Source organism: Peromyscus californicus, unplaced genomic scaffold, assembly GCF_007827085.1.
Source record: "Peromyscus californicus insignis strain IS unplaced genomic scaffold, ASM782708v3 Scaffold_9__1_contigs__length_137607984, whole genome shotgun sequence".
NCBI classification, from domain to species: Eukaryota; Metazoa; Chordata; class Mammalia; order Rodentia; family Cricetidae; genus Peromyscus; species Peromyscus californicus.
In genome coordinates, this window is record NW_026294617.1 from 34,223,081 (window position 1) to 34,250,889 (window position 27,809).

The window sequence follows — 27,809 nt, forward strand, 5'->3', positions numbered from 1 at the left end:
TTTAAGGTCTTGGTGATACATTCCCCCACACCTCTTTAATGTGCATTGTATTTTGAAATAGTTTTAAGTGCCAAGTATTAACTTTATGATTCTGTACTGTGGGGATGTTCCTGTTAGTAAATGTCATACATGTTTAGAAAAGTGTTACATATTATTTTAGGAAAGGATGTCAGCATACTATGATCGACTCTTGATAGTTGGTTTATTTTGCTATGAATTATCATTATACAACAAAATGGTAACTGAAGTTGCTGCGTTACTGCAGTATGACTGCCAGGGCTAAGTAACAGATAGATGTGATGCTTTCAGCAATCGTATTTAAAGCCCTCAGCAAGCTCCTGCACTGTCTGTCTGGGGTAGTACCCTTTGTTACCCTATGCTTTCTCCTCTCCGGCTTGTTTTCATCACTGTCCTACTGTCCTGGTTGGGGAAGCACCTTGGCACACCTGTGCATTTAGCATAACGTGATTTTTTTTTTCCCTCCCTTTTGCAGCAGTTGCGATTCTTGCAACATCAGATGGCTATGGCAGCAGCAGCCGCACAAACAGCTCAGCTACATCGTCACCGGCATACAGGTGGTCAGTCAAAGAGTAAAGTGAAGAGAGGCATGCCAACCACTCCAAAATTCTGAGCAAAATTTCTTCTTTTTTTCTCTTTTTTTTTTTTTTTTTTTACAAACACAAGGCCATTGAACAAAAAGAATTGTATTTCTACTTCATTTTTTTCCCCTAAGATGTCAGTATTTTACATTGATAGATATGCATACTTTATACAAAAGCACAACCTTGTGATTCTTACATGGGTTAAATGTTTTCCTGTATATACCATCTACAGAAATAACCTAAGAACCACTAGAAATATCTTTCAAAGGAATGTAGTTGGTATTTATTTAGTATAAAAAACCTGCACAGTGTAACAAATACAGTTTTTACAGCTGTTTTGCAATCGTGGTGGCTGTTCATTTGTGTTTCATACTCTGAATTACTTCATCTAGTAGCTTGTTCACTTCTTTGTGTCTCGTAACTGCTCGACTCATGCAGTCCTGAAGTTTAGCTCCAGTAAGTCCACTCCCACCTGAAAAATTATGCCAATTTTCAGTGTTCCCATTATTTTATGAATATTGAACATCATGTCAAATGTTTGCCGCCTTTAAGTCAAACATCATCTAAATCAAGTGGTATGGTCTCAAGATTGCAGGGTAGTTTAGGAAGACTCCACAAGACAAATATGTCCGAAGTTTATGATATACAACACTGAGACAGCAAAGATGCCCAATAAACTTAAATTAGCAAAACAGTCAAACATCCCACACTCTACTCGACACCCCAACTACTCCCCACCTGCTCCCCACCACAGTTTAGAGCTGCTGTGGAAACAACATACCTGGCTTGTGAAGACAACACAGCTTGCCTTCCTCATCCATTACTATCGTTAAGGTTCCTGTTGATAGGTGTTCCTCCTCTCCAGTAGGATCAACTATCAGCAAAGTGCTACATTTTAAAAAAAAAAAAGTGTTTAAAAAAATTTGCATTGTGGGAGGTAGTACCAATTTTAGGAAGAGACTGATTTCAAACAGTACTGAAAGACCTGCTTTGATTTCAGCCTATGGAAGAGCTAATCCAGAACTGGAGGAAGCCAGAGTGGCAGCACCCTGCAGCCCAGTATTTGTGAACTCCTTGCCCTTCAGCTTGGGAACATCTTAGGTTCTGCAGCAAATACTGAAGAGTTTCAGAGGATTCTAGAGTAGTAGCTTGGAGCATAGCTCAGCAATGAAGCACTTGCTTGTGTGAAGAGGCCCCATACAGTCCCTGTCACCAAAAGGGGTAAAGAAATGCAGGGGCAAGTGAGGGAGCACAGAATTGGTCCTGTACATCAGGATGCCCTGCAGATGGCAGCTCTGACTGAAGGAAATGCAGGGCAGGACTAAGATGTCCATGGCAGAGTAGGGCTGGTGGTCAACTGGGGACATTCCTTAAAAAGACAGCTAAGTAACAAGCCATTATCTTAACTTACTCATCAAACACAGCAAAGGAAGTTGCAACTGGGTTTGTTCTAACATTCAAATAACTTTTCTTCTTTAAATTAGCTTCTGCTAAAGCAGTTTCTTCGTTTATAGTAACTTCAGGCAACTGTACTAGAAGAAGGCAAGTAAACATATAAAGTGAGTGTTTCAATGCTTTCTTAACTTTTCCCTGTTTAGCTTATCCAGAAGAGTTACTGATTTGACAAGATCTCACTATGTAGCCCATCTAGCTTGGAACTCACTCTGGGACTAAGAGTTGTGTGCTCCTCACCTGGTATCAGTATAGTTTTGTTTAAATATCTCATAACAGTTGAGGTAAATATGGTAGAGGAAAACTGCTTTTCAGAACATCTTATGTTCCAGCCAAGCTGTTTTGGTTTTTTATTTTCCCCAAGACAGGCCTCAAACTCAGAAATGCCCCTGCCTTTCCTCTCAAGTGGTGAGATTAAAGGCATGTGCCTCTGCCAATGTCGCTACCTCCTCTGGACTAGAAATACCTATTTTATAACACTCATTTGGTCAGCTACCCTCCTAAAGAAGCAAGTGCTGCTCTTCAGTACCATTTTATTACAGAGGAAGCAAGCAGGCTGGATGCAGGTTAACTAGGACTACACTAACACCACTATTAACTATCTTCCACTCTAAGTTGGATGTTTTTTATAGACAGGATCCTGTTTTGTAGTCTGATCTGGCCTCCAACTGCCATCCTCACCCACTGTGTTCTGAGATTACAGGCATGGACAACCATGCCTGGTTTAGTTTTATTATCCATTCAGCAATGCAGAACGACCTGGAATATGCACAAGTGAAAGAAAGACTTGGAGCTACCCAGGCCCTTACTAGGGAACATCACTATCAGGTGGTATTTAATGGTCAGTCTGCATGAACCATCTGGACTACAGTGAGAATCCTGTATCCAAGCCAGTGGATTCTAGGAAGGACTGCTGCCCTAATGACTACAAATGGAGACAGTCACAGCAATTCTAAAGGCTACAGACATTTTTACAAAACCCTGTAAAGTGAACTAACTTAGGAGCACAAGCTGGGCTAGGTAGTTCATACTTAAAATGATGTTGCCAGCATCTGGGAGGCTGAGGTAGAAGAATTAGGAGTTCAAAGCCAGACAGGGCTAAGAGATACTCTGTCTCACAAAACAAAAATCATGTGAATGATAACTCAGTCTCAAAAACACCCTGTAAGAGGTTTTGGCCAGCTGGACTCTGAGCATATTAGCAGGAAAATGGTTTTATTAAGGTTGCTTACCATTTTTTAAAGCGGCTAACAAAGCAAATGTGCAGGCATCCAAAATATTTCCATCGTAGTCTAGGCAGATAAGGTCACAGTACAGAACCCAAGCCAGCTAAAACAGTTCACACAAAAGAAATCAGACCTCATAACAGAATTTGTGTATCCTTAGGCCTAAGAATTATAGAGTGTTGATTAGACAAACAAGATAGACTTGAAGGCCTAATTTTTTTCACTAACATAAAGTCGGAAGTCAAAGTGGTCAGGTCACACAAGCTGGGCTTGGACTAGCAAACCAACAAGTGAGAACGGCCCTTTCTCCTAAACAGAGCTACAGGTGCAAAGAGGCAGTTTTATTCTCGCTGCTAGGCTAGCAAATAAAAGGCCAGGTATAATCTGTGCTCTCCTAATGTGCAATGGAGGTTTTACATGCTAGTTAGCGCTATGATTAGCAAAGGAAGCCGCTGTAGGACGATACACATGGGTTCACCATAAACATCAGCACGAGTAAAACCTGATCTCAGGGATAAAAGACCTGTTTTTGTTGTTGTTTTAAGAGGAAAGGTGGTGTGTGTGTAACCTTAGTGTGAAAGTTAGCTCCCAGACGGGTAATGTATTACTTGTTAGCTGGACACAATGGCACGAACCTGTAATCCCAGCTTTTGAGAGACTGGGTAGGAGGACTAGCAGGTAAAGAGTAGCCTGGGTACACAAAGTGAGCCTAGCTCATCAAAATAAAAAAAAACCACATGGAAGGAATTTATGAAGCGATGGTTCATAATTATGAGAATTATGGAATAAAATGAACTTTTACAGAATTCCTTCTAAACTCTAGAATCTCAGGGTTTAAGGTTGTTGATTCATTCCCACTACCACATTAGACCACCCAGCCACTTCAGAGTTCATAAAAGCTCAGTCTGTTCTTACCTTGCCTGGAGAAATGCATAAGTCCTCTTTCTTAATTATCTGTGAGCTTGATTTAATGATAAAGAACACAATAAATGTGAAGGCAAAACACTTAAGAATGCATGATGGCAAAGTTTTATCATAATAGTCTTACTTTTCAATGACATCTGCAATGAACTGGCTGGTCACCTGGGCCTCTTCTCCAGGAGGTCCAGTCCGAAACCTCGATGAACACAGCGGTGGCAGATCCACGTTAGGGACTGAAAGAAACACTGCAGGTGTGAACTAAACTTCACCCCTGACAGCTGAGGTCACTAATACAGGGACTGCTGCACAGCATAGGGGACTAGCCAGGGACAGACGCTTCGGGTGGAAAGATGGCAGTGCTAGAACTACATTTTTCTCAGATTGCCAGGCTCAGAGAAAGGAAAATTTATACTTGGCTTAAAAAGTTTATTACATTTCAATCATAGTTCTTTACAGTTTTTCTGCCTTTCCCCCCCAAATACCTATCTGTAGCAGGACAGTCCTTGGCTCACACCCAACTATTAAAGTTTTAAATGTTGGTTCCTACCTCAAAGAAAAGATAATTGAAGACCAAAAATATTGCCCACTCTAAATTGAGTGCAGACCAATTTCAGTCTGCAGTGATGGCCTTCACCTACAACTACCCTTGGATAAGGAATGTGTACAACTGAATGTGTAAACAAAGATTACCTACCCATATGGGGTTGGCAAAGTTAAGTTCATGGGATGTACCTTGTCTTGGTTATCTTCTAATAAGCAGAAAGTTTCGGAATAAGGGAGGCATTGTTCTATTTCTGAATATAGGGAATCACTATCTACCTCAATTATCAGCACTTCACTACAACAGTTAACTTTAAACTCCCTCAAGTATTTGTTAAAATTACAAGAGCATTTAATGTTGGGGAATATTATTTTAAGGTGTGTTACTTTTATGTTGCATTTTTTTAACTCTGAAGCTATGTTACTGTGTTTGTCTAAAACACCGGATGGTCTAATATAGAACTGAAAGGCCAATAGTGAGGCAGGAGAGAGAGAGGTAAGCAGGGCTGTCAGGCAGAGAGGAGAAATAGGAGAAATTTGGGAGGCAAAAGCAGCAGCCAGAGAAGGAGGAGGACTCCAGGGGCCAGGCACCCAGCTGCACAGCAAGCCACAGAGTAAGATTTACAGAAGTAAGAGAACTGGAAAAGCCTAGAGGCAAAACGTAGATGAGATAATTAAAAGTTAAGAAAAGCTGGCAAGAAACAAGACAAGCTAAGGCCGAGCATTTACAATTAACTATAAGCCTCCCTGTATGATTTATTTAGGAGCTGGGTGACTGGCCCTTCAAAAAAGCCCAAAGAGTAGAAAAACAACCAACAACGATTTAACTCACCAATATATCCTTTATCAGGGGCATCTAGTGGTGGCGCTGCAAATTCCTACAAGAGCAAATCAAATCAATGTGTTCTACTGAAGCCACTAAAAAACTATGAAGACCAAAAAAACAAAAACAAAAACAAACAAAAAGCCGGGTGAGGGTGGCACACGCCTTTAATCCCAGCACTCAGGAGGCAGAGCCAAGTGGATCTCTGTGAGTTCGAGGCCAGCCTGGGCTACCAAGTGAGTTCCAGGAAAGGCGCAAAGCTACACAGAGAAACCCTGTCTTGAAAAACCAAAAAAAAACTATGAACACATTCTAGCAATTAGTTACAGAGGCAGTACCAAAGACCACGTTAGCCAATAATCCCATGTTTAGCATCTATACTGCTTGGGGAGTTATGGCAGGGTCCCAAGGATACAGGCACTGCACTTCCCAATGGTTCACAGGATATTTACAAGGGCAGTGTAATCAGACTGCCGTTCATCAACATGACAAGCCAAGAATCTGAATTTAATCACGTGACACTTAACATGGCTAGACTTAGTAACTAGTACTGGTCAGATGTATAGTAACTAACAATAACAGGCCAAGGTCAGCTGTAGACCCACAATTCCTAGGGGCAAGTTATTTGACCTTGTAAGTTTCTCTGTCACAGGGACAGATGAACAGTACCTGCCTACTCCTAGGGGCTATTCCCAAGTTCCAAAGTGGCATTAAGTTTCCAGTATAAACCTGGCAAGGGGTCCGTGTTCCAATAATTACCACTTCAGCTTGCCCATAGACCTAAAGGAGGAAAGTCGTTCAGTGTAGCATCACAAAGCACAGGCTTTGTCATCAGACTCTGTTATGAGCCCTACACACCTGGGAAAGCTACTGAATTTCAATGGGCTGAGCAGGGGGTGGAGACTGGTAATTCTGAAAGCGCCTAATAAGATGCTCCAACAGCAAGCGGCCAGCAGATAGCTACTGTTCCTTTGTGAGTAACAATTAAAAACTATCAATGACTAAAAGATATCCCAGGAACAATCTTAATCCCCAAAACGATATTGCCAACATCTTAATTAAAGTATGAAGTGCTGAGATTCAGTTATTCGCCCTGGAAAGGGTTACACTCACGGGTTGAAAAAAATATTGGGGGGTGGATTACAACTCTAAATCCTGACCCGTAATTAATTACAACCCTGTAAGCATGAAGCTAATTTGGAATTCAGCCATCAAAAGACATACAGTGAACCTACTGCTTTTACTCCACAAATGACTGTGGTGTTCCCCAGCTTCACGAGAGCAGAACCGTCCGCCGTACTGATGGAACCTGGAAAGGGAAACACGGTTTTTATACAAAAGCCTTAAAAAAGCAAGGAAAATAAATAACCACAAAGTTATTTTATAAATGCTTTAGTTTGTATGGTTATCTGGCTAGACTTTTAAAGTTGCCTCTGTAACTTGACAGGTTCAAGTCAGTGATTTGAAAATGGAATGACTGATGTCTTAATTTTTCTTTTCGTCTGTCTCACAGTTTGAGCTGATTAATCGTATTTAGATCAACTACATGGGTGGTGTAATGATAAAAACCTTAACATCATCAAATGCCTTAGGCATAGTAGAACTGGCTAAAACAAAAAGTGGCACACAGGATGGGGGGGAGGGTCCCACCAGCTGAAATAAAGTTATCTTCACCTATGTTGACAGTTGTGGTTCTGAATTCACCAAGTTCTCTTCCATCAGGACGGCAGTTTTCTTTCTAAATGTTTATAAGGAAATAGATTACACATGTATTTCATGTATGAAAGGGAAAACACATTAAGCTCTATTAATTAAATGAATTCAAAAACTATGCCTTAATGCATGACATTTTTTATCAAAAGCCCTAACGTACAAAATCACCTTTACTCACCAGAAATCTCCTGTAATACTCCAGTGGCTCCACAGTTCTGAAACATGTGAAAAGTATGTTAAAGTAAGTCAGTGCATCCTCGAGCATGAACCTAAGAGTGTGGAGCCGAGACAACAATCTCCACACTGTTTCAACCATGTTTATAAACAGGCCTTACAGCAGCAAGCAGTCTCCATCGGGCACCTTAACTGTGCCCCAGTCAAGAGGACTGGAGTCCACGGCCCTTGACACACTCAGAAGAGGATGAGCTTGGGTGTCAGTCATGTGCCTCTAGTTCTGAAGAAGTAGGGAACACAGTATCTGAAGTCCCGCAGGGAGAGGCATTGGCAGTCCCTGTAACTTAGGACCACGGAGGACTGTGTTCTCACAGGTACGGCAGGTACGTTTGGCCTCTTCAACTACACGCAGCCAAAAGTCACAGCAGGTATGGGTGCATGCCCTCGCAGACACACGGGTTTGCGGTTTACACGCGTGGGCAGCCCGGGGCGTTCTCAGAGCGCCCCCAAAGGTTTCAGGGTCCCCTCCGAGGGCGGCACTCTGCTTTCCGGCGTGGCGCTCGGTTAAGAGATCGGCGCCGTCCTGGCCGCACTGTCCCCTCAGCGCCTCCTCCCGTGGGCAGAGCCCTCCCGCGGCCCCCCCCCCCCCCCGAGGACTCGGGGTCCCCCGCCCGCCGCCACGCGCCACACCCGCGCCTCTGTGCGCGCCGCCACTCACTTGAACCCGGCCGCCATCTTCCCGCCCGCGCCGCGCCTGCGCAGCCCGCCGCGCCTGCGCCCTTCCCTCTGCAGGCGTGTCTCCAGCCCGGGGGACTTGGAGGAGTCCTGGGTGAGAGAAGCACCTCCTTCCGTGGAGGCTGCCGTGTTCCCGGGGTACGCGGCGTGAACTCCAGCTCCGGCGACCCACGAGCACCTGCTTAGGACCAGGCCTGTTGGGGACGGCCGGGTCGGTACGGCTCAGAACCCCCACGGGCCTGTGCGCACGTGCACACACACACATACACGCGCGAAATAAACGGAGAGACTGTAGCAGTCCACGGCTCCCGGCATCCTTAGCTGGCTGCACGGCCCGGCATGGGTGTGAGGCTGGTGGCGCCCTCAGTTTGCAGATGTCCTGCGCGTTGCACTCGGGGACCGGCCGTGCACTCCTCTGTGGAGCCGCGCGAGGGCGCTGTGGGTGGCGTCGGGTACCTGCCGTGGCGAGGCGCGGCGCGGCCGCGAGGTGGCGCTGTGGGCGGCGGCCTTGGGCCAGCAAGGCCTCTCCTGCGGGGCGGGGCGGAACGGGGCGCGGCGTGGCGCGCCGCTTCCGCGAATGTGGAGCTGCGGGATGGCTTCGCTGCTGCTGCTGCTGCAGCTGGCGGGGCTCGGCGTGGCGCTGGCGGCCGCCGGGCTCATTTTGGTGAGACCGTGGTGGATTCCCGTGCTCCGGGCTTCCCCTCCGCGCTTCCCACGCGTTTTCGGGCCTCTGGCACCCAGATCCCCTGCAATGCTTGACCCTGTTTCTCCTTCGGAACCTTGTCTAAGTGACCAGTCTCCACCCAGCTTCCCAGGCCCCCTGCCTGTGGACCCTCGCCCGCCTAACCTTCATTCCCCAGCCTTCCTACTGGGCCTCCAGACTGCAGTTCTGACCCTCCTGGTGTGCCATGTGCTGCAGCCAGGAAGAGAGCTGGGGACCCAATGGACTAGGGACAGTGGGTGAGCAAGAGACAGGCCCAGACCTTGTTCTTGTCCTTTCGGCCAGGGGTCGTTTTGTCCCAGAATCAAGCACCTTAGCATTGCCTTTGCCATTCTTATAGAAACGTTGCAGACCCTTGCTGGTATGTAGAAGAGGGCTGATTTGCCAACCGAACTCTGCAGCCACACAGTACTGAAATAACCTGCCACTCATTCGGTAAACGGAGATTCTGAAAAGCTTCCTTGGTGTTAGACAGTTGGCCAGGAAGGCCCTTGCCGCCTTGCCATGCATGTATACTCACAGTCTAGGAATGGTATAGCCTGATGACTTTGTTGCTGTGTGTCTGGGTGAGCCAGGAGCCCTCTTCCTAAAATGCCTGCCTTAAAGGCTTGGAACAGATCTGGATTTGGTTGGCACAGTTCTGAGTTGAGGCTGCCTTACTCTGAATGTGCTGCACAGATTTAGGTGGGTTGGGTGCACGGTGGGGTTGGTGGACTGTATTGGATGCCACTGGCTGGGAGTGGAAGCGGTCCCCTTTATTTCACTGCATGCATGCTGCACTTGGCATGCAGTGAGCTGCATCCTGAAACACAGTGTCCGTCCACTTGCTGTCATCCTTTCTCTCCACGGTGTCCCACGTCTTAAAATCATTTAAAAACAAATCCAAATAACATTTCAGCCCTCTCTCATCTGCATTCACTTCTATCAGGACCCTCTTTTAAAACTGTGACTGCAATAAGGTAATTCCAACCGTCTTTAAAAACCTAACTAGTATTTCTGAGGTTCTAAAAACCCTGTCAATTTAAATACTCTGGGTTTGCCAGTGTGGATGTCACAGATTGCCTCCCCAAGCATCTTTAACTTGGTCTGCCCTCCAAATTTCTTGTAGGATCTGGAGATTTCATTATATGCACATGTGAGTCCTTTTGACGGCTGTGGGGGTGTCCCCAGGTTCCCAGTGAAGCACCTTTTATATCCGGAAGGTCAAGTCTTTAAGATCCTGAGATGTTTCCCTGGTGTCTTAAAACGGTGGCCAGCTTTTATTCTTATATTATTGGAGACTTCAGGTTTCCTACATGTTTCCAGCCACTGCAGTGATTATTCATGTGATGCTGCCATCCCTACCTCACAGGCCCGAGAAGCACTTCAAGTGACCCACCTGTCCCTTTCCCTGAAGCCCTCGTGATGACAGATAGATTTTGCTTTCTGTATGACATGCTGTGTTAACATACACCTTCCCACCCCGGATCTGAGTTAATTGTCTCTTAGGAGCATTGATTGCTCTCTGGGAAAACTGAATTCAGATGTCACAACCTGGACAATAGTGTGCACAACCAGACTCTTCATTTTTTTTTAAGATCTTATTTTTTTAAGTGTGTGTGTGTGTGTGTGTGTGTGTGTGTGTGTGTGTACCTGCACATGAGTGCAGAAGTCAGAGACAGTGGGTCCCTAGAGCTGTACTTCCAAGCAGTTAGTTGCGAGTCTCCACATGGGTGCTGGGAACTGAACCGGGTCCCCTGCAAGAGCAGCCAGTGCCCTCAACCACTGGCTCAGAGGAGGACTCCTAGTTATCAGTGTGGCTGCTGCACCTGTGCTCATACTCGTCAGTACATACGGGGATACTCGAGATAGTCGTCCAAGTAGAATTACAAACGTGTAGCTTCTCTTCAAACAAACTTCTCCAATGAAAACGGTGATACAAATTATGGCTCATCTCCAAAGTGCTTGTAAAAGGCACTCATGAGTTTGTATGTAATATTTATTTTTATTTTGCGTGTATGAGTGCTTTGCATGAAGGTATATATGTATGTGCAGTGGGTGCATGCCTGGTGTCGTCAGATGCTAGAAAAGGCTGCCAGATCCCTTGGAACTGAGGTTACGGATGGTTGTGAGCAGCCTGTGTGGGTGCTGGGAACCAAACCTGGGTTCCTTGCAAGAGCAGCCAGTGCTCTTAACTGCTTCAGCCCCAGGAGCCTACAAGTCTTATACTTTACTCCAGAAGATGCTGTGTTCTCAATTCAAATTAAGGATAAGTATCTGAATACATTCTTAAGTGTTACGGTCTCTGCTGTGGGGCTCCAAGGAACCTTCCTTCACAGGCTGAATTAGTTGGGTCCTTCGTGTTACAGCTGCCATATGGATTTGTCCTCTCACATACATGCTCCAGGCAGGAAATGGTACCTTACTGTCCATTTTTTTTTTTAAGATTTATTTATTATGTATACAGTGTTCTGCCTGCAGGCCAGAGAGGGTGCCAGGTCTCATTACAGATGGTTGGGAGCCACCATGTGGGTGCTGGGAATTGAACTCAGGTCCTCTGCAAGAACAGCCAGTGCTCTTAACCGCTGAACCATCTCTCCAGCCCCCTTTCTGTCCGTTTGTAAGAGTGGGCTGGACGTCCTGTGTTGACTCTTGGATCTGGCATAGAAGAGGCCCTGAGGAATGAGAGGTAGAAACAAGACCTCCTAAAACATTTAACACATTACTATTGGGGTCAAGGACAGTCGTCAGTTCATAAGGGGCTGATTAGGGGCTTGCTGCCATGTAACAGTATAACCACCTTCAGAACACTGTTAAAGAGTCAAACCTGAGACTACATATTCTCCCAAACAGCAAAATTAAAAAAATTGTGCAAATGATGTTTTAACACAACAAATATTCAAAGAGATCAAAGTAACCTGCTTTTCATGTCTACCTTTAGGTTTCTGTCATTGCATTTATAACTGCTACAAAAATGCCACCATGTCACCAACATGAAGAAGAGAAATTCTTTCTCAATGCCAAAGGCCAGAAGGAAACTTTACCCAGCATCTGGGACTCACCCACCAAACAGCTGTCTGTTGTGGTGCCTTCCTACAATGAAGAGAAACGGTGTAAGTTCTACTTGAGTCCCTTCCCTGATGGGTCCTTAGGGAAGAAAAGGAATCATGCAGTGTGCACACTCACTGAGAGGAGTGTGTGGTTGGCAGCTGGGGTTGGGAAGAGGGAAAGTGAGATGGCAGGATTGAGGTTTTCTAGAGAAGTCCTAGGATGAGAACAAGAGACGTTCTGGGTGAGAATGGCCTGAGTGACATCCCAGAGGGTCTTGGTAGGTGACAGGCACACCTTCCCTATGTGAATGGAGTATGCTGGACTAGCTAAATCATATTCAAAAGCAATCTCTAAAATATTTTTCCCTTTAGTGCCTGTGATGATGGATGAAGCCCTGAACTACCTAGAAAAGAGACAGGTATCACACTTCCCTTTCAATGTCACACCTCCAGTTAAAACTAAAGCAGGTCACCAATTGTAGACCCTGAGCTAGGAGCACTGTGGGAGGCAGGCCCAGCATGCAGCATGCTCCCTCCAGAGGCAGACAAACCAGGAAGCTGGCATTTCTCTGATGTACCCTCCCCCACCTCCTAATTCTCTCTTGCCTGGTGATATATTATAGATTGTGTTTCAGTGAATGTGTGCAGGCTCACTACGGTGATGTCTTTAAAAGAGGTGTATGTGTGTGTGCATATATTCATGTACAGAGATCCATTGGAGTCTTTATAACATAGTCTGTAGAACTTTGCTTCTCAAATGAATTCACATTGATTACGTGATACAAAGGTACAGTCTTAAATTTTTTAATTATAAACTAATCACACAAAAATAAAATATTTTAATACAACCTTCCCTCAGAAACAATCCCAATATTGGGCTTATTTGCATCTAAACATGCATGCAGGCACTCAAACATCCTAGGCAGGCATACTACAGGGGCTGTATATCCAACCCTAAAAGCTGTCTATTTTTTAATGCTTGCACTTTTTATATTCAGAAGCACAGTAATTCATATCTCTCTTTGGAGTCATCTTGGGACAGTTAAAGATGGAGTGAGCTTTATACCTCATCTCTTTCTATCTCTGTCTAGAACTTTCCTTATATTACTTTGCTTTGCTTTGGGTTTTAAGACAGATTTCTTGACTGAAAAGGACTATTAGAGACTTGAACTTGTGTGAGATAAAGCAGAGGTGAACTGGGCTCCTCCTGTAAGGCGGAGGATTGGCGCACACGTTGAATCTCCCTCTGCCCTAGACCTCAGGAACTTCTTTCTCATACATGGCTCTCCTCCCCAGTCTGCCTTAGCATCACAGATACATGCTGCCTCCACTCGTGTGTTACAGGGCAAATGTCTACCCATCATCTGTCCTGTTCCTTCTGAGCCTTTTGTATTTCATGTGGTTTGTTACTACTGTCTGTATTTGTCCCTAGCAACACTAGAACACCTGTTGCTTAAATTAGAACCTTGTTAGGGCTGGGACGATGTCTTATCAGCTAAAGTGCTTGCTATAAAGTCTGGTGACCTGTGTTCAATTCCTGAGACCCCACAGTGGAAGGAGAGAACTAACTCCTGCAAGTTGTGCTCTGACCTCCATGCATGTGCAAGCCCACATGTATGAGTGTGCACACACACATGCACATATACAATATTAAAATTAATTTGAAAGAAAAATGTTTTTTAAATTACAGTTTTACAGGCTGGCAAGGTGGCTCACTGGGTAAAGACCCCTGCTGTCAAGCCTGACCATCTGAGTCTGATCCCTGTGAGTCACATGGTAGGAGAGAGCCGACCCCCACAAGTTGTCCTCTGACCTGCATATGTGCACCACAGTCATCCCCACACACACATACATACACAAATGTTAAAGACAATTTAAGAATACTGTTATGTCTTTACTAATCTCTATCATAATTTCTCCAAATTTTGATTTGTTACTTTTGCTTCTTGCAGGAACAGGACCCTAGGTTCACTTACGAGGTGATAGTAGTTGATGATGGCAGTGGAGACCAGACTTCAAAGGTAAATATGTGTGCTTTTAGAACGGCTGGTCGATAGGAAACTTGGAGTTGTTTAGGACATGTGGCTATTTCCACTTGCTGGAGGAACCCAAAGCTGTGCTCATTACTTCCTGTCCCATTTTCACGTCTGTTGTTAATAAAATGCCCTGACCAAAGAAGCAACTTCAGGGAGAAGGGGTTCATCACTGCAGGGAAGTCAAAGAGGCAGGAGCGTGAGTCAGCTGGTCACATCACATCCACAGTTGGGGGCAGAGAGAAACAAGTCCACCCACACTGCCTGCCTGCTTGCTAACTTCCTTCAGTCGTACAGTGTTCAGGCCTAGAGAATGGTACCACCCTCAGTGGGCTGTGTCTTCCAATGTCAGTTATCACTCAACACAATCCCCCATTGAAATGCCAAAACCAAGCTATCACAAGAAGGGTGAGCTGCAGAGGTGGTATCTGTGCCCGATGTCTGTTTGACTTGTGGAATCTGTGTTATTGCTCACCTTTCTGTTTATTGTGATTATGTGTACTTTTCTGTTTATATTGATGATGTGCATCCTGACTGACAGATGTAATTGTACATGTGTATGGGGCACAATGTGGCATTTCAGTACATGCATGTAACATGTTCTGATCACATCGGGATAGCTCATATCCGTGACATCAGTTCCCCAAGCTAACTGTATTCTGACTTTTATGTCATCAACAGGTCGCTTTAAAATACTGCCAGAAATACGGAAGTGACAAAGTGCGAGTGATAACGCTGAAGCAGAATCGCGGGAAAGGTGGCGCTGTGAGGATGGTAATAATTCTCATTTTTGTTTAAAATATAAGGTGTTCTGATCACCTCCTTTTCAGCCTATAATGCCTCGTATCAATAGCAGTGTTGGAAGTTATCAACAACTTTAATAATTACATATTTGATTTGATAAAGTGTAAGCTTCATCCTCTGTCTGTAATACACTAGATCACACAGAGAACGTTGTGTTTTTGTAGAGTGTCATTGTCAGCTTTGCTGAGGCCAGAGTGACAGCTCACAGAGGACAGCACGCTCTCGGGTGTTGTGCTTTCCCTGCGGAGGCACCGCAGAGCCTGGTAAAGTCAGGTGACTCCTGGGTCTGCTGACATGGAGCCCTGTGCAGCAGGGAAGACAGGCCTCTGCACAGTGGAGTGGAGATGGGTAGACAGACGAGGAGAGGCTCCTGGGAGGAACCTACAAGGCCCGAGCCCAGGGCCAAGGCCTGTGAGGCAGAAAACGAGTTAAACGGAAAAATGGACAAAGATCCAGTGCGTGTGGAAGGAAATCCAGACAACACCCTAAGATGACTTAATGGTTTATAAAAGAGTCCCCGAGCCAGCAGTACGGACTCTCCTCAGCTCTCCTGGTTGTCAGCAGAGGCCCTGGCTCTCACCTTTCACTTCCTTTTCCTCAGGAACACAAAGTGACTCTGGGAGCATTTCTGTCACCTCCACATCCCATACAGAAGGGGAAAGGTGCTGCTGGCACTTTGTCCCCTATAAAGTACTTTCCAAAACCCTCTTCCCGATAACTTGTTACATCTGAGGGCCAGGAAAGTGCCACAGGCCTTCCCAATTCCTAGAGAGAGCGAGGACTGTTTTCTTCATTTTCAGTTTTTCTTTTTCTTTCCTGATTTACTGTTAGCTGGCCATGAACTCAGAGCAATCCTTCTGTCTCAGCCTCCCTAGTGCTGAGATTACAAGTTTGTGTCACCATGCCTGATGGGAATTTTTGTTTTTCTTTTATCGTTTTCATTCTTGAGAAAATTTTTGTTTTCTTTCTTTTTTTTTTTTAAAGATTTTAAAGATTTCTTTATTATGTATACAGTGTTCCGCCTGCATGTATCCCTGCCCAGCAGAAAAAGACATCAGATCTCATTACAGATGGTTTTCAGCCACCATGTGGTTGCTGGGAATTGAACTCAGAACCTCTGGAAGAGCAGCCAGTGCTCTTAACCTCTGAGCCATCTCTCTTGCCCTAAAATTGGGGGTTTTTTTGAAAGGAGGAGGCCTTGAGGTGTGATGTGAAGTTCTTGTAGGTGACGAGCAGGGTCGGCCACAGAGGACTAAGAGGGCCTGGGAGTTCAGATCATGAACTTTGAGCCAGAGAGCATGCCTGCTTGCTGTATTTATTTGTTTTTTTGTTTGTTTATTTTTCTATTTAAATAAAATATTACACCTGGAGAAATGGCCAGGGAGCGAGCTTGCTTGCTTGCTTTTTGCTGTTTAAATAAAGCATTAAACCTGGAGAAATGACCCAGCAGGTAAGAGCACTGACTTTTCTTGCAGAGGACCTAGCTCTGGTCCTAAACACTCACCTGATGACTTACAACCATCTGTACCTCCAGCACCAGGGGATGTAGTGTCCTCTCTGGCCTCTGCAAGTACTGTGTATGCATGGTACATGTACGTACATGCAGGCAAAGCACTCAAACAGGTAAAATAAAATTAAATCTTTTTGACGATCAAGAGCATATGTTGTAGAGTATAATGTGTTTCATTTTCTTACATGGAGATGATGCAGAGCACTCTCCTTCACACCCCACTGTCCCCTCTTGTCCTCCTCACACTGTTCCCTGGGTGACTTTAGACTTAACGCAGAGTAAGACTTGAGTAAAGGTATCAGTCCTCCTCCAGGGTAGTGTTGTGTGGGGTTTAGTTTGTTTGCACAGTGGGGGTGAGAAGACCAAGAAGGGGGCATGCAGGGCAGATGCCACAGGCAGTCGGGTGGGTCTGAGGGAGATGGAGGCATCCTGAGGATGCCCTAGCTGAGGGTCGATGATGAGAGTCTGTGCAGACGTGGATGAGTCATTTCTGCAGTCAGTGTTGAGTGCTGACAGAGCCGCTGGATCACTCCGGCACACACGGAAATTAACGTCCTGGTAAATATATGCATGTGTAGTTATGGGTTGTACTAAGGATCAAACTGATTTTACCAAGTGTCATTTGCCCCAAAGGACAGTAATGGACAGTGTTGGACCTGAAGTTAGTAACACCACCTTTGCCCTGTTCAGCAACTCATTTAAAACACTTAAGGCCCCATTATAAAGGAAACTCATGTTTCACTGTGCACTCCTCAAGAATATGAGGCCTCAGACTGGAAATCCTCCTGCTTCCGTCTCCTAAGTGGGGATTACAGATGCAGAGCCACACCCAGAGCATATGTTATTTCTGTTTGGGGACAGGTTCTTTCCTGTACTGCTCAAGTTGCCTTGAGTCACGTGAGCACTGTGACTCACTAACATGGGGCACTTAGATGGTGTGACGTGTGTCCTGCTTTCTGTGTTAGTGCTGAGGACTTCCTTTCTTCCTCCTAGTTGACTGTATTCAGACTTGATACTTTCCAGGCCATTAGGAGGAGGAGTCTGAAACATTTGTAACAATGGAATGGACAGTAGATTCTTGTGGGGACTTCCTATCTGCTTAGCTGTGAACTTTGGCCTCCTCTGCCCTATTATTCCTAATACTTCACTCTTGGGTGTCTTAGAACAGAGTGGACTGAAGTGCCATCGAGTTTGAACTTAGTTCTAAGCAACTCTCTTTCTCCTGGAATTTGTGAATACAGGGTGTATTCAGTTCCCGAGGAGAGAAGATCCTCATGGCTGATGCTGATGGAGCCACAAAGTTTCCAGATGTTGAGAAACTAGAAAAGGGGCTGAGTGATCTCCGGCCATGGCCTGTGAGTATAAGAACTCACTGCACGGGACAGTCAGGAGCACAGGGCTCAAAAGTGAAGTCAGAATTTACCTAAAGTTGAACTTTCTATTTGTTTAGAAACAGGTTCTCACTATGTAGGGCAGGCTGGCCTTGAACCCACAGAGATCCACCTGCCTCTGCCTCCCAAGTGCTGGGATTAAAGGTGTGTCCTCTTAATAAGCATGACTAGCTGTCTGCAAGCTATGCGTATTCTGAACCCCTCAATGGACTTTACAAATAAATACTATAGTAACATTTGTAAATATTATTATTTTCAAAGTGTTTCTAAAGGTGAGACATTCACATTGAAAATGGATGTATTGATGTGTGATACTTAAATATTAAAAAGAATAATGGTGTTGCTTTTTCCTCAGGATCAAATGGCCATCGCTTGTGGGTCTCGAGCTCATTTGGAGAAAGAATCGATTGCTCAGGTGAGGCTTTCCCAAGCTGTCATGAACGGTAGCTTGTTAACCTTTAACCCCTTTTATGTACACATGCACATCTTGTCAGATACGGGTTCCTGTGTTTTCTCTCAAAAATGAGCTTCCCTTCAACTTCATTGAATTTATGGAAGATTAGCATAAGTGTACACAGGACGAGTGAGGCCTTACCTTACGATGTAAGCTTTCTCAGAATTGTTTCTAAGATACAGAGATGATCATTTGATCAAGACAGACTTTTCTAAAGAAAACTTGATTTTTTTTTAAGATTCTTTCTCTCTCTGTCTCTGTCTCTGTCTCTGTCTCTCTGTCTGTGTGTGTGTGTGTGTGTGTGTGTGTGTGTGTGTGTGTGTGTGTGTGTGTAGGTACCCACAAAGGCTAGAAGAGAATGTCAGATGCCCTGGAGCTGAAATTACAGGCAGTTGTGAGCTGCCCAAGTTGGTGCTGGGATCTGAACTCAGGTCCTACAGAAGAGCAACGCATGTTTTAAGCACTGAATCATCCCTCTAGCTCTGTGTCTGTTTTTAACCTGCCTGATTGCCCTCAGGGTTTCCTATACTGGCACATATCAGTTACCACTGTGTTGAGCACTCCTGATCCAAAATCCAAAATTTTGAAGGCCAACATGATGCCATGAAGGGAAATGTGTTCTATATGTAGATTACTTTAAAAATAACCTTCTGTATATTTGCCTAAGGTTGAAATGAAACATGAATCTCACAGTTAGTCTTTCCCTTTCCCCTGTCTCGTGTGTGTGTGTGTGTGTGTGTGTGTGTGTGTGCATGTATAAAATATTCTAAATTATGAAAAAAGTACAAACTCTGAAATATTCCTAGTCCCAAGCGTTTATGACAAGCTCTATTCAGAGTGTATTTTGAGTTTTGTTCAGAGATTAAATATTTCTCGTTTCATGTCTCTAAAGAAACCACTTAACTGCAGATTGTCAGGCTCATGACAATTCCTTTTACAAAGACACATGTCACCAAAGACTGCAGGTGGAGGCTGCTCTTCCGTAGATCATGCTAAAAAAGCCAGAGCAACTCACAGGATAAAACATTTCGGTGAGGAAGTGTGTGTGTGTGTGTGTGTGTGTGTGTGTGTGTGTGTGTGTGTGTGTGTGTGTGTGTTGGAAGTCGCAGTCAGGGTTTTCTCTTTCAAATGGAGATCTTGAGTGTGAAGTCCAGTAACCGTCATGTTCACAGTGGTTCTTCACCCAGAGCAGAGAAGAGCCAGGGTCAGTGTGTGGCTGAATTCCTTGGGGAGGGATTTATAGTGTGTAACTGCAGCCAGTCCATCACTGCGTCAGACTCTAGGGTGACAAGGGCCTGCCTTTGCAGCAGGCCACAGGCCACTTTTATGCACTTTTCTTCTCCAATTATTAAAATAAAATTGAACGTCTCCCTCCATGATTCTGAAATGAGGTAGGACGAGAGTTTAAACTCTATCAAGACAGGGACAGCAAAGTTGCAAACCCTCATGAGAGTGGAAACCAGACTCCTTTGTTGAAGGGCAAGGCAGCAGACTTCACTGGGAAGCAGAGAGACAGCTCTTGCAGCTGGAAGGGACTCCAGCATGAGTTTCCCTAGACACTCGTTTTTTAGAAATAAGCCTTTTTATAAGATTTTTTATTTTTATTTTATGTATATGAACTTTCTGCCTGCATGTATGTCTATGTATTGCATGCATGACTGACTCTTACAAAAGAGGGCACTAGATCCCTGGAGCTGGAGTTGCAGATATCTGTGCATCACAGTGTGGTTCTGGGAACCAAACCAGTGACCTCTGCTAAAACAGCCAGTGCTCTTAACCACTGAGCCATCTCTCCAGCTCCAAAGTAAACAATTTTAATATCTACTTAGTATTCTATGTCCAATGCAGTTCTCAGTAGTGTTTGAAAAGATTAATCGGTTAAGCATGGAGAATGTCACTATCCTAGATATTTAACAAAGAAAGCTGAGAGATTGGTAAGTCCAACTTGACCGACATGTTTATACGTGGAAGAAAGAAAGGAAAAAGTATGTGTCCAGGAGGGATAGCACATTGCTCAGGTGCTTAATTCAGCAGTGGGAAATCTAATTATATCCCATCAGGAAACTGATCCCAGCCAGTAGACTGATAATGCAGACTGTCATGAGGGTGTGTGTGAAGTATTGCATTGTATGACATGAGCATGATGCTCTGAACACAGTATAATTATCAAATTTGCTTTGCAAATGAACAGGCTGACATTAATATAAAGAATTTGTGAGTAAATTGTTTCCCTTTTCAAACTATGAAGCATGGGGCTAGAGAGATGGCTCAGTGGTTATGAGCACTGGCTGCTCTTGCAGAGGACCTGGAATCAGTTTCCAATCCAACATCTACAACTCCTGTTCCGGGGATCCAGCAGATTTTTCTGGAACTGTATGTGTGTGGTACAACAGGCATACATGCAGACAAAGCACTCATGCACTTTCAATTAAATCTGGGGTTTTTTTGTTTTGTTTTTTTAAATATGAAGCACTGTGGAGCAGGGCTAGTCTGCTTGGTGAAGGCAAACAGAGAATGAGACAGGAGGAATCAGGAGCTACTGGAGTCATCTATGAAGGAGAGGGGAGGCCTCTGCATGCTGCTGGGCTGTGTGTTTGGGCTGACCCTTGTCTTCCTGCAGTACTGAGGCTCAAAGCCGGGGGCTCGTGTGCTCTAGGCCCGTGCTTCACCACTGAGCTGCATCCTCAGCCCTTGGGTTTTGTTTTGAAGGATGTAAACTCTCTTTCCTTAGAACTTCCATCACTTGAAGCTGGGGGGTGGGGCTCCCAGCACTCTGGAGGCTGAGACACAATGAGCACCCTCCCAGGTCTACATATTTATAATGTGTCTGGCTCCGTATCCATGTCTTCACCTCTCAACCTAGGGATTGATTCGGGGCTTCTGGCCCATCATGCAGAGGATGGCCTGATTCCTTCGCTGGCGGGTAGGAGTCGCCTGCTGCCTTGCTGCTTGTAACTGGCACCCAGTGGGAGTGCTGTCCGGATCACTAGAGAGCTACACCTGCCTTACAGAAAGCTGTCTCCAGGAGACCGGAGGCATCTAGTGACAGCACAACCTTCTGTTTCCCTCCTTCACTACACATAGCATACGCCATGGGGACCAGTCCCAGGACAGTGGACAGATCATCAAAGAATTAAGATGCCGAATAGCAGGTTGAGTGCCTTACAGAATGGTGTCTGGACGCAGCTTTTCTGTGTTTACTGTGTCCTCAGCATCATTCTGTGTGTTGCTGCTCTCCCTGAAGGCAGGCAAGGCACAGGTAGAACACTTTGGTTTCTTTGTTGATGGCTGTGGAGTTTATCATTTAGTAGCGTTCAGGAGTGGAATCCTTTGCCATTTATTTGATGCCTGTAGTTTTTTAACAAAATGAAATTACCAGTGAGCTTTATATTTCTCCTGACTTCCTGCACTTTATAGACCATGGGGATACTGTAACTAATTCTGAGACAGTGTCTCTCCTAATATTTTAAACACCCATTTCAGAAGCTTACAGACTCTATTTCTTCATTAGCTTCACCCACTGAAGTCTGTCTCAAAATTTATTTTAGGTACCTTCTAATTTTTAAGTTAAGTTTCAAAAATTAAAGCAAGATTTTCTTTGTAGTTTATCTAGAGTATTATACTTTTTTCCTTTATTTTTATTTAATGTGTATGTGTGTTTTTCCTGTGTGTATATGCACTACACGTGTGAAGTACTTTTTAGGCCAGAAGAGTGTATCAGGATGCCCTGGAACTGGAGTTAGAGATGGTTGTGAGCCACCATGCGGTGCTGGGAACTGAACCCGGGTCTTCTGCAAGAGCAGCCCGTGCTCTTAGTTGCTGAACCCTCTCTCTATCCCCTATTATGCTTTCATATGTGTTAGAAATCAGATAAATGAGGCTGGGTGGTGCTGGCTCATGCCTTTAATCCCAGCACTCGGGAGGCAGAGCCAGGCAGATCTCTACGAGTTCGAAGCCAGCCTGGTCTACAGAATGAGATCCAGGACAGCCAGGGCTACACAGAGAAACCCTGTCTCAAAAAACAAAATGAAATGCAATATTCTTGTGAATACCTCACCTTCTGCTTTTTAGTAAACAGTTATATTCTAAAATAAGACAAAGCTCTGTTCCCGCCAAGCTAAGCAGCCGTGAATATTTTCCCATGCTCATGCAAATCACATCGAAAACTGTTCAAACAGAAGTTTTCATGTGCCTTTTCCACTTTTAATTTTCATTTTCGTATCTTTCAGTTCCTGGTTGCCCCTTTCCTTAGCATAATTGTTCTTTGGGGAGTTTAGTCAGTCTTCCCGTGTTTATTGGAAGTATTTTATGTGGAAGACACTGAGCAGGCAGATGTGAGCTTCCCAAAGTGTCTTGAGATGAGATTTCCCCACCCCCACCTGCTTAGAGAGGTAAGAGCCCTCTGCATCAGACCTTGACTGGTGGTGACAGGTGACAGAGGAGGAGGACTTTACATCCTTCAAGGACCGGCCTCTGATGTCCCTTCCCGCCCAATCACAGTGGAGCTGTGGTGAGAGTAAAACCCTCAGCCTTCTTCATAAAACTGTTCCCGAGTTCCTGTCACCCTCTGGCCAAGCACAGGGCTTACAGCCTTGATGCAATCTCTTTTACTCTCCTACTAACTCTCCAGGCCAGCTTGCTATCAGCGGGAGCCAGGACTCCAGTCTGTTCAGATCACACCTTTCCTTTGTATTTGTTGTCACACTGTGTGATGATGATTTACAATAAAAAACAAACAGTTCAGTGCAGTGCTGGCCCCCTTGGGTCCTGAACTTGTGCTGTCAGACTCAGGCCCCAGGACTCACTGGCTTCTCCCATGACGCTCTGCTCTTGAAGCAGCGTCCTGCTCACCATACCTCCACGCCCTGCTGTCGGAACTGGAGGTGCACCCCGTCAGCAGCGTGTTTAAGTGCCCGTCTTCAGGTAGCTGCTTTCAGTGTCTCCCGGAGTGGAAAAATCATTTCTCCTTTGCCTTTGTTTCAGCGTTCCTACTTCCGTACTCTTCTTATGTACGGGTTCCACTTCCTGGTGTGGTTCCTTTGTGTCAAAGGAATCAGGGACACGCAGTGCGGGTTCAAATTACTAACCCGAGAAGCAGCGGCCCGGACCTTCTCGTCTCTGCACATTGAACGATGGTAGGTTTCTGACTGGGATGTCTCATGCCTGCCTTCCTGCCGGGCATCCAGATAATAGGACACGACTCTGCTGTCCCATGACACACATCCAGAGGGAGCCACATTGACACATGTGTTCTGTGTTCACCTAAACATAGGCAGTGTCAGCTGTGTGGCGAGAGTGCACCCTGTCTCCTCAGGCCTCCCTCCTCCCCTCTCACACTCCTTTGCAGTTGGTGGGTCTCTCCTCAGCCTGGCTCTTGGATCGCTGAGCTCTCTCTCCTGCCAACTTGAAAGCTGGCCTTTTCCATTTCTTCTCTCTTGTGTGGTCACCCTTTCCTCCTTAGCTCACCTTCCTTCCAACCCTGTCCGTTGACCCTGCCTGTGTCCTGCAGCTCCAGCCCTGTTTGCTCCAGCCACAGCCTTTTATGGAAAGGGAGCCCTGTGGTGGCTGCCTTCATCTTTCCCCATCCTGTCCCTCCTACGGCACATGCTTGTCATTGCAGCCTGCTGAACCAGCCCTGACATTGGCTCGGCCCCTGTGTGTGTCCAGCCGTGGCTGCAGCCTGTTGGTTTCTCTGCGTCTCCACCACCATGCAGCCCCAGGGAGCTTTGTAATCACACTCACACTCCTGCTTCCAATCTGCAGTGGTTTCCCATGACCTTTAGAGGTTATTGCAAAGCTGCCCCTGCCTGTGTCCCCTCTTCCCCACCATGCACTGTGACAGTCGTCACCCCCTCTGCCTGTGTCCCCTCTTCCTACCATGCACTGTGACAGTCGTCACCCCCTCTGCCTGTGTCCCCTCTTCCTACCATGCACTGTGACAGTCGTCACCCCTGTCATTCTCTCTCCCCTGGGGTCATTGCTTTAGTCTGATTTCTGTCCTCCAAGCATAGGCTCTTGAGGGGCTGGGAATGTCCCTTAGTTGAAAGAGTGCTTGCATGCACGAGGCCCTGGGCTTGATCTCCAGCTCCAGGGGAGGAAGAAAGCTCTGGAAGAGAAGGAATCCCTCCTGACTTGACTTACTAATCTACTCTACTACAAAGAGTGCTTGGCACATTGTCAGTGCCCGGAGAAATTCCACTGAAAGGATCCTTGCTGAGTGTTAGTCATAGTTCTGTGTGACTTGTTCCTGATGGGTATCTGCATAATTATCTAATATATGCCCAGGTCTGATGTCTCTACCACTTTTGTGTATCTGTTTCTGAAGATTGGTCATCTTCCCTAGAAATAGGTTTCAGGTAAACTCCCCAAAGTTCTCTTAAACTGTAGCATCAAAATTTAAAATACCATATATATATATATATATATATATATATATATATATATATATGGTTTTTAAAGTCTTTAACTTCCTCCATTAAAGCAGGTGAAGTGTAAAGTAGGTGGTCTTCGGGTACAGGTGTCTGTTTTTGTTCTGTGGTCAGCGTCCTATGCTAATTATTCTTGGTTCCCAAAGGTTTACCCAGCATTCCCAACCCCTGCCCCTGGCTGGGGCTCTTGCTGCCTGGTTTCATTTTCGTGATGAAAACAGTGTATCTGCAGATCTAGTTCTGTGTGAAAGGAAGGATCCAAGCTAGCATGGCTATAAACATGTGTTTAGACAGAGTAACCCCTGTGGATGTGCCTGTCACCACCAGAGCCTTCCAGGCTAGGTAGGCTTCAATGGCTGCCAGGCTTCAATGGCTGCCAGGACCCACCCTATCCAAGACAGCACAGGGAAGGGCAGGGCCCCTGGCTGAGAGGACAGAGTAGAGAAGTGGCTGCGGGCTGTGGGTGACCGGAGTGGCCCTTTCAGGAGCCTGGCAGTTCTGTGTGGTGAGCTGGGTAAGGCTGAGACTGAAAGCGTCTGTCTTGCACACTCCTGGGGTTAGAGTATCTCTGAGCACACAAGACCGATTTCCTCTGAGGGTTTCTGAGCAGTGACTGAGGTTCAGCACTTCTCATTTAAATGTTACATAGCTTGTTCTCCATGAAACTTCCGATCCACTCAGTGTTCACTTGTTTGACCTCTGTGGGTCTGGCCTTCAGTTTTACATAGAAGCTTCACATCTGCCCTGTGAGCTTTAAAACCTGCCCTGGTTGACATCTGATTGATGACCCCACTTGTCCTCTTTAAAATAAACAATATATTTTCTGTTTCAGGGCATTTGACGTAGAACTGCTGTACATAGCACAATTTCTTAAAATTCCAATAGCAGAAGTTGCTGTCAACTGGACTGAAATTGAGGGTGAGTGTATTGGTTTTTTTTTTTTTACGGCTGGTACTTAGCCGGGCGATGCAGTTGTCTGAGAGAATCTGCTGGCTCCCATTCCCCTCTCTCCTTCACCAGGGCCTCCCCAGCTCTCCACAGAGGCCTCTGTGATCCATCATATTTCTTCCTGCTGTTTTTCCAGACTCTTCTTTGAGTCTTTGGTGGGCTTCCTCCTGGCCCAGGTTTCCGGTAGACAAAGTCCTGGGGCTCAAGTGTTAGTAGCTGTGCAGAGCTAAGGACACACCATCAGTGTGATCGCCAACCAGAACCCCACGCCCTTGCTTTTGACATGTGGTCTCGTTGCATGGCCTAGACTTGTCTTGAACTCACAGACTCAAGCAGTCCCTTTCTCAGCCTCCAGAGGGTTAGCTGTATCTGCACATAGATCCCCGAATGTAAAGGCCTCTGAAATCTTCAGCTCTGTGAAATCTATATAAACCTGTGTCAGGCTCCTTTCCAACAGCGTTGTCCATGTGCAATGTGAGCTCTTGCTTTCTCCTGCAGTTACCTTGGGACAAACCCAAACAGTTCACTGTGTGGGGCGGTTGCATGACCAGCTGGAGACCTTTGCAAAGTCTCCTCCCCTGTGCCCTTGGCCTGCGGCCCCTCTCTGGGAGTCCTGATGCAGTAGCGTGTGTGATGCCTGATCAGGTGTCTCTGGCTTACACAAACTGCAGCGTGTTTATAGAAACTTCACAAGTCCACACCATTATTCTAAATCAAAGAGGACAGTGGAGGGGGTTGGGGGCTAACCTCATTCTCAGGTGTGTGCCGTTGGCTCCTTTTTATCTCAGAGGTAGTTGTGAAGGTAGTTCCTAGTTTGTCCCCAATTAACACTAGAGAATGTCTCCAAAATACTCTACTGGCCATGTTTCCAGAAGAAAGCTGTATGCAGGGTAGTAAGGCGGATCTGCTTTGATGATGGAGTTTGGTTAGAAGTGATGAGTACTGGTAGGTGTTCACTGACTGGTAGGTACCACACCAGTGACCTGGGGACCAGACATTCAGTTAGACTGCTGTTCCCTTGTAGCCCGAGGCAGAGCTATGGACAACAGCCATCATTGTCACTGTTGAGGCTGGTCATTGCTGGGTATGGTGGTGCACACCTGTGACCCCAGGCCTCAGGAGGTTGAGGCAAGGATGGGTCACAAGTTCAGAGCCAGGTTGGACTACTAGTGAGTCCAAGGCTCACTTTGGCTAAGCTTTTGTTGGGAAAAAGAGAGAGAGAGAGGCTCATTTGTAGCCTTCTGTGTGCATGTTTATAGAACTCTGCAGAATTATTACTTTTCGTGAGTTGCCACCCAATTCCCAGTACTCTCCCTGCATGGACCCTTCTCTTCTTAGCATCTGAAACTTTCACAGTTGAGAGTCACCCAATTTTCCTCGCACTCACAGACTTAGGTTTGAGAGGAAAGTCACTTCAGCTTTATAATTAAAAAAAAAAAAAGATTTAAATAAAATTAAGATGCTTAGATGCTCACAAAGGTCATTGACTTCTGGGGTGTGTGTGTGTGTGTGTGTGTGTGTGTGTGTGTGTGTGTGTGTGTGTGTACATACATTCCCAGGGATTCACACATGTAGAAAACTGCTCTCTACCTCCCAGCCCCAGCCACTTTTAGGATACAATTTTAAATTGCTGTATATTTCTCCCAATTTAATTTAATTTATTTTTTATTGCAGGTTCTAAGTTAGTTCCATTTTGGAGCTGGCTACAAATGGGCAGAGACCTGCTTTTTATCCGACTGCGGTATCTGACGGGTGCCTGGAGGCTTGAACGAACAAGGAAAATGAGTTAGTTTGCTGTCGGGGCTGGACTACATTTTTACCGACCAGTGTCATGCAATTTCACTTGAAATCAGGATTTTTCAATAAAGCTGCGATGGGCCCATTCTCACTATCTGCCTTTGTATGTCCTTAAGAATTACCTGCCACGAGGAAACCATGAGATGTCTTTTGGGACAAATAAATTTTTATGTATTTGTGTCATAAATTAGATTTTCTTGTATTTAGTAGTCTTTGTTTTGGCACCTGTCACTAAGGTTCTGAGATGGACACTTTGAGACTGAAGAGCAAAGCAGTTTCTTAGAGGGGCTTGCACAGCTTTTACAATCGTGATTCAATCTGCAACAGTCATTGAAAGATGAGGTTGGCTGTAAGTTTAAAATACGGGTTTACCTGTGTCACGGTGTTGGACCCCAAAGTTTAGGGTCTCAAGTGGGCGCCCCAAGAACCCAGACTCCAGTCCAGTTGATGCAACAGCACGAGGATTTTATTGGCTTCTGTACAGAAGGGCTCCTCTGCTCCCAAGAGC

The 27,809-nt window shown here is 45.5% G+C and overlaps 3 protein-coding genes across 15 annotated transcripts in view; 2 read left to right on the forward strand and 1 right to left on the reverse strand.

Annotated features, from left to right (window-relative positions):
• The window catches only part of Supt20h (SPT20 homolog, SAGA complex component), a 34,975-nt gene extending 34,030 nt beyond the window's left edge, over positions 1-945 (forward strand). For all 7 annotated transcript variants that reach the window (XM_052732257.1, XM_052732255.1, XM_052732256.1 and 4 more), the window contains one exon: positions 494-945. In XM_052732257.1, the coding sequence (XP_052588217.1) occupies positions 494-631 (138 nt within the window). In that variant the 3' untranslated portion in view covers positions 632-945. The remainder of the gene's footprint in view (positions 1-493) is intronic.
• Exosc8 (exosome component 8) lies at positions 859-8,313 on the reverse strand. Of its 3 annotated transcripts, none has more exons than XM_052732268.1 (11): positions 8,170-8,313; positions 7,456-7,492; positions 7,239-7,302; positions 6,800-6,873; positions 5,574-5,619; positions 4,329-4,434; positions 4,196-4,241; positions 3,287-3,383; positions 2,014-2,134; positions 1,384-1,490; positions 859-1,074 (listed from the first exon to the last, which is right to left on the reverse strand). In XM_052732268.1, the coding sequence occupies exons 1-11, from the start codon at positions 8,184-8,186 to the stop codon at positions 959-961; spliced, it is 831 nt and encodes a 276-aa protein (XP_052588228.1). In that variant the 5' UTR covers positions 8,187-8,313; the 3' UTR covers positions 859-958. The 3 variants fall into 3 exon arrangements, with proteins under 3 accessions (XP_052588228.1, XP_052588226.1, XP_052588227.1); XM_052732266.1 differs by lacking the exon at positions 8,170-8,313 and adding an exon at positions 7,613-8,068; XM_052732267.1 differs by lacking the exon at positions 8,170-8,313 and having other exon boundaries at positions 7,456-7,606.
• Alg5 (ALG5 dolichyl-phosphate beta-glucosyltransferase) lies at positions 8,282-27,493 on the forward strand. 5 transcript variants are annotated; one of them, XM_052732262.1, is made up of 11 exons: positions 8,740-8,850; positions 9,248-9,342; positions 11,828-11,999; positions 12,309-12,355; positions 13,889-13,957; positions 14,651-14,743; positions 17,525-17,638; positions 18,030-18,089; positions 23,112-23,263; positions 25,389-25,474; positions 27,179-27,493. In XM_052732262.1, exons 3-11 carry the CDS (start codon positions 11,861-11,863, stop codon positions 27,292-27,294), a joined length of 876 nt encoding a protein of 291 aa, XP_052588222.1. In that variant the 5' UTR covers positions 8,740-8,850; positions 9,248-9,342; positions 11,828-11,860; the 3' UTR covers positions 27,295-27,493. The 5 variants fall into 5 exon arrangements, with proteins under 5 accessions (XP_052588223.1, XP_052588221.1, XP_052588222.1 ...); XM_052732263.1 differs by lacking the exons at positions 8,740-8,850; positions 9,248-9,342 and adding an exon at positions 8,282-8,397; XM_052732261.1 differs by lacking the exon at positions 9,248-9,342 and having other exon boundaries at positions 8,713-8,850.
• The last annotated feature ends 316 nt before the right edge of the window (positions 27,494-27,809 follow it).